Source organism: Octopus bimaculoides, chromosome 9 (genome assembly GCF_001194135.2).
Source record: "Octopus bimaculoides isolate UCB-OBI-ISO-001 chromosome 9, ASM119413v2, whole genome shotgun sequence".
Classification (NCBI taxonomy): domain Eukaryota; kingdom Metazoa; phylum Mollusca; class Cephalopoda; order Octopoda; family Octopodidae; genus Octopus; species Octopus bimaculoides.
Genome location: NC_068989.1, coordinates 67,428,093 through 67,439,349, shown reverse-complemented (window position 1 = coordinate 67,439,349; position 11,257 = coordinate 67,428,093). Strand labels below are relative to the sequence as shown.

The 11,257-nt window shown below is 32.7% G+C and overlaps 1 protein-coding gene across 1 annotated transcript in view; it reads right to left on the bottom strand.

Annotated features, from left to right (window-relative positions):
* The window catches only part of LOC106883044 (probable ubiquitin carboxyl-terminal hydrolase FAF-X), a gene marked incomplete at its 3' end in the record, with an annotated part of 154,147 nt that overhangs the window by 29,936 nt on the left and 112,954 nt on the right, over positions 1-11,257 (bottom strand). The window contains exons 34-43 of the mRNA XM_052970921.1: positions 9,736-9,826; positions 7,922-8,068; positions 7,599-7,806; positions 5,924-6,060; positions 5,247-5,348; positions 4,424-4,599; positions 3,144-3,317; positions 2,237-2,378; positions 1,095-1,180; positions 878-969 (exon numbers count right to left, since the gene is read on the bottom strand). Coding sequence (XP_052826881.1) covers positions 878-969; positions 1,095-1,180; positions 2,237-2,378; positions 3,144-3,317; positions 4,424-4,599; positions 5,247-5,348; positions 5,924-6,060; positions 7,599-7,806; positions 7,922-8,068; positions 9,736-9,826 — 1,355 coding nt within the window. The remainder of the gene's footprint in view (positions 1-877; positions 970-1,094; positions 1,181-2,236; positions 2,379-3,143; positions 3,318-4,423; positions 4,600-5,246; positions 5,349-5,923; positions 6,061-7,598; positions 7,807-7,921; positions 8,069-9,735; positions 9,827-11,257) is intronic.

Below are 11,257 nucleotides of genomic sequence, written 5' to 3'. Positions count from 1 at the left end.
ATATAGCAAGAGCTAACCTTAATTTAAAGACCAAAACTAACTCTTTATTATCAAGTCCACATGTTTTGACAAACTAAACTTCAGTTAAAGTTAGCTTTTGACAAATTTGAAACAAAAGGTTTCAGCCATTTTTAAATTCACAAAACATAGATAAACAATCATGAAAACAATGATGGTGGTGACAATATGTTAGAATTGGGGTGGGTAATATCTACATTTGGGTCTCTCCAATTACGATATCCATATTAAATGTCACTAAATATCACTTGCTCATCCCACCCCATCCTATCAATACGCCTCCCTACTGTCACTCTCTCCATCCAATACTCACCTAAACATCACCTTCCCTCTCTCCCATTACTCCCTTCTATCACTTCCTTCCTTCCTTCATGCCATTCATGTTTCTATTGAATCTCTTGATCAACATGCCTCATACAACTGATTTTCTCTCTCTCTCTCTCTCTCTCCCTCCCCGCTATAACCCTTACACTCTTACCATTAGTTCTCTTCTATTACCCATCTCCCTCTCTCACTCTGGTCTTCTTTCATTAATATCAACTCTTAGCTACAGGTGAATAAACAGAGATAACAGAGATTACAAAAGACTCATTAGTCCAGCTGGGGACAAAGTAACCTCACTTATGCTGATGCCCTGATAAAAAGCAATCAGTACACTCATAAAGTGGTTGGCAATAAGAAAGGCAAGTAGCCATGGAAAACATCCAGAAATGCAACATACAAGCAAGGTGTGGTCCTTAACTTATCTAAAAGAGTAGTAACTTCAAATAATTAATTTAATTCATGACAACCTGCCCTAATCATAAAAAGATAGAAAAATAGGCTGATGGTAGTGGTGGGTGCAGTAAGAGATGTTTACCTTCAATTTTTGCTAATCCCTGTACAGTATAAGGTTCCATATCAAACTCACGTGGAAACTCAAAGTAGTCATTGAATTTGATTGCACATTCTCTGCAATGATAAAAATATTATATAACAATAAAAGGATAAACATTACAGTTGTTCCTTCTTTAAAAAAAAAAAAAGCAGTTGAATAAAATTTTTTTAAAAACTATTACACAAAGACTAGAACTTACCGTTCCCAGTCATAATCAAATCTCTTGAGCTGGATAGCCAAAATTTTTGGCAATTTATTTATCACGAGCCTTTTAACAGTGTCTACCTGAAAAAAGCCAATACAAAACCACATGTTAATACAATCCCAGCAACATGGTTAGAGAAGATTAACGCTTTAGTAACCATATTTCTGTTGAAATTCACTGCCTTCTTTCAATCAATTCTGAAAATAATTAAGTATTTAATAAAATAACTATCAATATTATACAAAGGTTTGGAATAAATTTAACATGAAATTTTGCTGAAAGGTTTTAATTTAAATCACTTTAAAACAAAAAGTTTCTTAAACAACCAAGGCCAGTCTTGGGTGGGTTGGTATCAAAAGGGTTGAAAATTGAAATTGTATCAGTTATTTTACCTCAAAGATCAAGCAAGATTATTCAACAATTTACATCATTTAGAAACATCAATGAGGTTCTTTTTGAAACTTAACTCTTTGCTTGTCCTATGTATCACAGGAGATATTTCCCTGGTGCTCATGCATCATGTATGATACGCATACCCATTTTTTTTTAACCACCAGAGTAACTTGGGGCTTATTAAAGTAAAGCTTTATATTATTCAGAATATAAACAATGTCTAACTAAAAGTCTGAAAACAAGCACGGACATTTAGGGCTAACATATGAAAATGCTTTGGACAGGGCATGGTTCTTAGGCTGAAGATGATAAATTTGTGAAGTTGGTATTTTTCGTCTTCAAATTTTTTTTTTTAAATCTTAGAGTAGGAAGGACAATACCAGTAGTAACCTTCAGGCTATGATAGAGGACATTTGCATACGGTACTGCAACAGGATCAACTCCTAAACTGTGTTGCTATGAGACAAATTTCTTCACCACACAAATACTTACAGGAAGTACGCAAAATTAAATCAGAAGTATTTACTATAATCAAGTTAACATGCGATCGAGATTTCAGTGTATATTTGCATATGCTAACATTTTCAGAGACAAAACTATTAAAAGCTTGATAACATCATTCTTATTAGGAAGGGACAAAACTCCACAGTAATGAGATTTTGTTTACCAAAACTGAAAAAAGAAAATCAAAAGATTTTTTTAAAAATACAATATATTTTTAAAGTGAGAAATTGCCAACATACCTTTTTATTACATTTTTCACAGTGATATGCATTTGCTCCTTCTAAAAGATCACCTTTTACATACTGCTCTAAAGATTCAAGTAAATTTTGATGATTTCGAATATCTACATTTAGAGTTGTAAAAGTTTCTTCTCTTTGATATCTGAAGAAAATTTACATTTGAAAGAAAATTTTAGCAACAAGTAATATCAAAAGCAAGTTATGATTAAATGTTGGTATATATGTCATATCATGAAGTAAAATCTAATTCTTGTCCTATATTTCATATAAAACAATGCTTACACACAATTTTCTTAAAAGTAAACAGTTAAGAAAATAAGTAGTTACATTGAAATTTTAAAATTCAATGGATTGTATACAGCATATCATCATCATTTAACATCTAGTATGTTTTCTCCATGCTGGTACATGTTGGATGGCTCGAGAGGAGCTGGCAAAGCCAGAGACTGCACCAGGTTCCATAGTCTGTTTTGGCTTGGTTTCTACAGTTGAATGCTCTTCCTAATGCCAACCACTTTACAGTGTACTGGGTGCTTTTTACGTGGCATCAAACAGGTACTTTTTACGTGGCCCCAGGGCATTTTACATGGCACCAACACTAGTGTTTTTTACATGGTACCAAGAGTCAATATTGGTTTCTGTCAATAAAACTCAAAGCCACATACTTTTAAGTGTGGCAAAATGAACTGCTGTAATACTCATGATTTTTCGAAAAGGTATTAGCAGCTAAAGGGAAATGAAAACACTTCTGCTGACCATCAGAACTGGATGGTGGACTCAGTTCTGTCAGTGAAATAAAAACAGTTAATAAAATGTTCTAAAAACTACAAACACAAAAAAAAAAAATGAAATGTACTTTAACGTACATATAGTTCTGTTTTAAATGAAGAAAACCTTCAACACTTACCTATGTGGACAATCTTTGCAAATTTTTTGGTCAGCAAATGACCCTCCCAGAACTTTACTGAGAATCATGGTCTGACCAAGTTCTTTAAGAGCTTCATCTAAACTATCTACAAGACTGTTGAAGAATTCTAATGCATCATGTTGTTCTCTCAAGTTCACCGGTTCTCCCCATAACCTGAAATTATAAAGTTTAAGATTGGAAATAAATTGATATTCAATAATATTTTAAAAACATAAACTTAATTTTTTAGAAAGGTTTACTTTTCAGGTAATTTCTATAGATAATGAAACAGAATTGACGTGGAAGAAACAGTCTTTTTTATAAGCAACAATGTAATATCTATCAAACCACCAATTAGAGAGAGAGAGAGAGAGACAGAGAGAGAGAGAGAGAGGGAGAGAGAGAGAAAGAGAGTGTGTGTGTGTGTGTGTGTGTGTGTGTCTTTTCTTTTATCTTTTAACTTTTATTTGGTTTAGTCATTAGACTGTGGCCATGTTGGGCACTGCCTTAAAGAATTTTAGTCAAACAAATCAATTCCAGAATTTGACTTTTTTTTTTAAGCCTGTTACTTATTCTATCAATCTCTTTAGTCAAACCACTAAGTTACAAGGATGTAAACACACCAACACTATATATATGATGGACTTCTTTCAGTTTTTGTCTACCAAATCCACTCACAAGGTTTTGGTTCGCCGAAGGCGATAGTAGAAGACACTTAAACAAGGTAGTTCCAGCCATTTGTTAAATTTATTTTGTCGTGTTATTCATGTGATTAGGTACTGTATTGTAAATGTACACACACACATACGTGATCACATGGCCTACTGATTAAGCTGTTGCACTCACAATCACTAGATTGTGAGTTCATTTCCTAGACCAGACAGTGTGTTGTGTTCTTGAGAAAAACACTTCATTCCACTTTGTTCCAGTCCCCCTTTCAATCAGTGGGAAATGTTGGCCTACTTGCCTAACCAATGGAGTGGCATCATTCAAAGGATACAACAATGCCAAGTGCACTGTGACCAGTGATGTGTAACATCTGATAGTCTGGTTAGTCACGTGATCACATAATATATATAAAACTTAGAAGTAAAACATTTAAAATGTTATATGCTTGGGGCCAGTAAGTTATACAGTATTTTAATTTTGTAATCTAGATAATGGTCCACATAAATGTATTTGCTTGGCTCTTGTTCTTGCTATAACCTACTTTCACAATTATAAAACATGTTTTAAAAATGTAAAGTAAAAAAATTTACTTCAAATTCTCTGTTACTTACTTGAAGTGTTTCCAGAAGCCTCTGGGTACATAATACTGCAGCTTGCTACAAGCCAAATGACCAAAGATCAACTGGACATGTTTCATCACACCCAGATTGTAATCTTTCCTTTCACCTTGTTTATTGGAACTCTTTTCTTCATCCTTCCGTTCTTCATCACCAAGATCAACATTTGTCTAAGAAAAGGAAAGGAGAAACAAAAAAAAAATCCTTATTTGGTAATTATATTAAGAATGAACAAACTGAAAAAGAAAAATGATGGTCCTATTATTAAGTCAACAATCAACTGTACGTAACAAAGATATATTTACTCAATACTTGTTCAACTATAAATACAAAACTTGCAGGTTCTCTTCACATATAATCATATGTATTTACGACCATTTGCCACGTTGGACCACTGAACTCTACAAGTTTTTTTTTCATTCTCTCTCTGTTTATTTTCTCTTATTCCTTTCTGTTGAAGAGCATAGGCTCGAAACAAAATACTTTTTCATTTTTCTAAAGTGTCAAACTGATACACTTGCTTATTGTTCATACAACTGTCTTCGTCTTTTGTTTTTCTATAAATTTCAACTATATTTATGACCATCGTTGTAACATTCATTAAGCTATGTTGGCATGGGTTGGATGAATCTGCAACACATTTCTTTATGCATTCCACTTTTGAAAAACTCAACATTCTCAGCTATGATCCATGTTATACATTAATATGGACAATAATAGAAACTAATGAAAACTAAACTGTATATATTTGTAGGACAACATGTTCAAGAAGAATCCATTACTAAATATAAGTAAACACACAAAAAGGTATTTTTACCTCATTCTCGCCCTTCTCGTCTCCTATATATTCATCCTCGATGTCGTCTGCTGCTCCTTCCACAGCAAGTATTCCATGACGAATCTGTTCAATCATGAAGAGCTGAAAAGAGGAAATTTTACAAAATATTATTTCATGTAAAAGTGGTGCAGAGACAAAAAAAAAAGGAAGGAAATACTCAGATTCAATCCACCAAGTTAAAACTGAATTCCTTAAAAAGATTATTTTCTTGGTTTAAGATCTATTGTAATTTTAAGCCAATATTTTCATAAGAATAAAAACTCAACCTAACGTAACATTTTCACAACTGCAGTTAAGAATCCCTTACTTGAAAAACAGATAAGAGTTGGAGACAGGAAGAGCATCCTGCTTCAAATAACTCCCCCCTCTAATGCATTCTAGCATGGAAAAAAATGGATGTTAAAACATTCTTTAATCAAATAATAAAAATTAAATATATTTATAAAATATGTAAAAAGTGACAAAGTTTTTGTTTATTCATTGCAATTTTACTGAAAAACTTATCCTTAATAGAAAAGGAAGAATATATAGGATACAAATCTTCATTGAACAGAGAGTTTGTTTTCCATTACCTACTGTACATCAAGCTAGATGAGACACTGCATGGGATTTTGTTTAAAAAAAAGTCTTTAAAATTTAATCAAGTGTTGGCTAACCTGTTGTAAAACAGAATTCATATAACATGTAGCACCAGCATTCTTAAGGCCAACAAAACCTTTAGGAGGTCTTGGACCCACAGGGGGTACAAACTCCCATTCCACTAGAGGTAATTCTGAAAAAGTGAACATTTCATCTGGAAAATAAAAAAAATTTTTAAAAGTTAATTTTTTTCTCTTGACTAAAGGAAGAGCACAAAAGCATTAAAACTTTCATGTTATCAACAATTAAATAAGTTGGCCTCTAAATAGTTTTTAAAATACAATTATTCTTAGTAAATTTACACTGTAGGATAATGGAGAAATCAGCAAAATAAAATACCGAATATTAACCCTTTTGATACCAACCTACAAGAGACTGCCCCAGGTTCTTTAATACAAATTTCTTGTTTTTAAATGATTTTAAGTTAAAACCTTTCATCAAAATTTAATGCTAATTTATGTTCCAATCACCAATGTCATAATGACAAAATTATTTTATTAAATTCATTATTTTCAAAATAAATTGAATCAAAGCAGTGTATTTGAACAGAAATATGGTTAACAAAAGGGTTAATGAAAAAGATGATTTAGCTATTTAAAAAAAAAACAACTATTTATTGTAAATTGTTTGATGACAGATAAATAACATCCAGCCATGTAAATCTAGCTCCCAACCCTAACAAAAATTTTACATACACAATAACAAAGATTGCTGCTTTCTCTGTTGGGCAGGTAGGGGAGGCTGCTCTTTCACAACTTAAAAAACAAATTCACTGTGACTGAGTTAGAATTCCTTGGTCACATTATTTACAGAAAATACTAAAATGCCCCTCACAGACTGTAGCCACTATCTGAGTTTCCTGTGCCAGGAAATTTCAAGGAATTTGAGCAATTCATTGGGCTAATAGCAGATGTCTGCTTTGACATGGTTTCTATATCTAGATACCCTTCCTAATGCCGAACACTTTACATCATGTACTGGGTGTTTTTTTCATGCCACCGGCACTACTGAGGTTACTGTGCAGCTTGCAAGACTACAAAGGAAGTGCAGATGGCTTTATACTAAGGTTAAAGTGTGAGAGAGGAAGGGGAAGAGCAGGTTCTTTGAAGGAGTTGCATGGCTATTCACATTTAGTAGGTGAGGGAGAGAATGATCATAGGTGTTAAATAAAATACAAGATACATTTGGATTAGATAAAATGGAGCACAGGTTTGTAGCAGAGAATGGAACCACAGATGCTATTTTGCTGGTGAATGAATTGTCAGTGAAATACTGTTAACCTAAAGGAGGATTTTGACAGGATCCTTTGATCACTAGTCTAGTTGGCAACCAAGCAGTTCAAAAAACATGTTTAGATTATAATAAAAGCATTAAAAACAGAGTAAGATCAACAATGTGCCCAACAAGTTGTCTACCAAACTACACTCTCAATCATCTTTTTATACATGTACTCAAAAAGTTCAAGACTATAGTGCACTAACTGTTCCCATCTTAGAAGCACAGAAAGAATTGTACAAGAAGCTTTAAACATTAACATAAACAAATGACCTAAAGGTAAATATGACCAAAATTAAGGTATTAATTAAAGACATAGGCCACATAAGAGTAACAACACCAGTGAAAGACCTAGCTCAGTATGGAGATGGGATAATCATGTTGGAATTTTTTTTCAAGAGTTTCAAAAATACTAACCTGTGTAAAACATGTCTATTAGCATATTGGCTAAACACTTGAGGTTTTTCACACAGCGTGTACATAAGGAAACTAACAAATCAAATGCTGCCGTAACAGTGGCTGGAGTGGTGCATACAGGAACAGCTTGCTCTGGTGGAAAGTCATTAAGTTTTCGACATTGAACTACAATCTTAGAAGCAGGAAAGATGAAATCCTCTACTAATTCCTGAAAATAGCATATGAAGAAAATTTACTCATTCATGAATCTCTTATTTTAGTGCAACATGGTAAAAGCAGCAGAAATTGCCAAGATCAATAATGAAAGGAATATGGACACATACTCTGATGAGATCTAAACCTCCTTTTTCTGCACCAATGTGAAATTTCTTGTCTGGAGTCTGGAATGAGAGAAGTTCTCTGGTAATTCCCAAATGTCCTTCCAATAATGCATTATCAACCTGGATCTCAGTTTGGGGCAAAGCTTGCTCCTGAAAAAGTAAATAAATACCCATATCAGTCTGTGGTTTCACAATCAAGGTACAAGTTAGATCAGGTCAATAGACATACTATGGACACATTAAAAGAAACCATTTCAAAAAGGAGTTGACTTTTAAAAGAGTGAACTAACAAGAATACCCTTCATTACTTTAATAATTAGCATTAAATTTTGTCTCTTTTTAGCTTTATTCCCAACTCTTATAGTTAATAATAAAGTTTAATTAGAATGCAAAAATTTTCAAACAATGTATAAATGGTAATAATATGTAATTTCACCCTGGTTCAAATTATCCTAGCAGGTTTATGCAGTAAAACCAAGGTATGGTGCCTGTTTCAAAAATTACAATCAAATGTTATGATTATTTTATTGATATCATCCATAATTTTTCCTGTACTTTTATCACCAAATCAAAATCTACAAACAGTCAGTAATTATTTGTTAGTATCTGATTTCTTCCTTGCTAGCATGGGTTTGGACTGAACTTATCTGAGTTAGAATTTTACAGTCAAATGCTCATCCTGTCACCAACCCTTACATGTTTTTGAAGTACAGAATGTGTTTATTTCATGTCAAGGAAAGTATATATAAAATAATAAATATGAAATGAATGGATAATCTGGGTATTACTATACATATTTCAGAAGCAAAAGTTTATTAACACATCGTATCATATGATTTGGTATGCAATAATGTGCGAAATTATATAAGATTATAACAGGTTTCCTTAACATTGAAGGTAATACTTCATTAGAGGTTTATTAGGTGATATGTACCAACAAAATTATGGTAGCCTAAGAAATTTTCAAATAAAGGATAATTAAATATACAGTTTGATTCATTTAGAGACAGTAGTGCTTGTGTAGAGCCAGTAACCAATCAAAATCATAAACTTCACATGCAAAACAAATTCATTATTTTCAACTGAAAAGACAAAGCAAAAATTGAGTGTATGTTAAGGTAGTTTACATAAAGCTAATGCATACTTCCATTTTGGGGATTACACTACTATAATCCCATCAAAGCATTTCACCTAATAAACCTCTAATGGAGTATTACAAAGTGGAATTAAGTAAACATTACTCTGTAATCTTGCCAAACTGTATGATGCAATGTGTTAATAATAAATGTTTGCTATTGAAACACAGACAGTAGCACCTAAATTATCCATTTGTTTCATCTTTATCACTGTAATTACACTGCATTAAACACACTAGTAAATCTTGGATACTTTTGGATTTGCAGAATACTGGATACCAGTGAAATATTCTTTCAACTTAACCACTAATCTGAATGGTTAATTCACCTAAGTTTTTCGAGTTATTCTGTTTAGCAGTGTGCTTCACTGTTGATTTGCCTTGATCTAAATGATCCTTTTATCTTTTACTATATATATATATATATATATATATATTACATGATGGGCTTTCTACAGTTTCCATCTACCAAATACCCTTATATGGTATTGGTCATCTCAGAGCTTACACTACAGTCCCAAGACAACTGAACCCCAAATCATGCTGTTACAAAGAATACCTGCATAGTTAGAAATTCTATCTATTGTGCACAGAATATCTCCCAAATTACAGAACAACTTCATTTAAAATAGCTGATGCCAGAGATTTAAATACTTTTTGAAAGAACATCAAGTAAACTTACACGAATTTTCTTCAACCAGATTATTTCATTATTCAATAAAGTTTCAGCGTTTGGTAAACTAACTTCACTACTATAAGCATGATTGAGTAGCCTGAAGGTAAAACCAAAAGAATGTTATTTTACAATTAATATAACCAAATTTGAAAAGAAAATTTTAAACAAATTTAAGTTAAGCCCTTTGGCATTTAAAGTGGTGATATTTGGCCCAAATATTCCACTTATGTTGGAAATGACTAGATCCAACCTCTGTCACCTATTCTACAATGTCATTCTAAAAATAAACAGTCACATCACTAAAATCTCAAAGTCACGAGATAATGCAGGATTAATCCAAAACAATGTGAATAGATAAGAATTACATCTGACGGAGTATTTCTGAATGAGAAACGGCTGAACACAATACAAAATTTAATTGCAAATATTAAGTCAAACAGAACATTTGTTTGAAACAAATATTTCCAGATCAACTAGAAGGTTTATAAATTTACTTAGTTCAACAGGTCACATTTCAAAACCGAAAGCTATCATCATTCACCATCATTTTACATAAACCTCATGCCAGTATGTGTTGGATAGATCATCACAGTTTAAGTCATTTCTTATTTGTTGTTACTGCTCTCCTACATGGATTGGAAGGCAACTTTACAGAGTGTACTGGGTACATTTTAAAATGACAGCAACATAAAAGAGACTGTTACTAAATTCTGATCATTCATCAACCACTTCAAAGAATCTACTGAGTGCATTTTACCACAGCACCAGCACTGGAGACTTTCTCTTGTCTTCTGCAAGAGTAAAGAGTCCTACTTTACTGTAATGTTGTCACTATTCATTCGAGGCAAAAAATATGATCAAATCAAGTGGGTGAGGTATGAGTTTGGATGTGATAAGAGAGACAGAGTAATAATAAAAAGAAGGTGGTAGGAGAGGGAATAATGGAAGAGAAACAGTGACAGAATGACGGGAGAGGCAATGTTTAAGAAGAGACATCTCAAAGAAGGAAGCAAACATTTAGTGACCAAACAAAAATGTGTTAAATGAGCTATGGTTTTTTAAATTACACTTCTGCTTTAAAAAGGGGCAGACACATTGGCTAATGTAGTTCTAATCAATGAGCATCAAAAGGATGAGATGAATATGACTTGAATGCCTTTGCATTCACTCAGAGCTGACCAGAAGCTAAAGACAGAACTTGTAATTTGATATCAAAACACACCAGAAACTATTATTACACTGTCATATATATATATATATCCTTCACAAAGAAAGGGCTAGATCAATCTTAAGTTACTGAAATCAACTGATCAACTGTGTATATTTAGTTACCATAATAAGTTAAGTTATCGCATGACTTTAGTAAAAGTCCACTAGAAGTACCATATAATTAAAGAAAGCCTTGGTACTCTGGTTATTTTCTGTTTAAATCAATGTTTTTGCTCAGTACATTTACAGTAAAACAGAACTCAACCAAAACAAACTGACATTGCAGTTTTGAGCGAATTTAAAACAGTAGGTTCTCAGT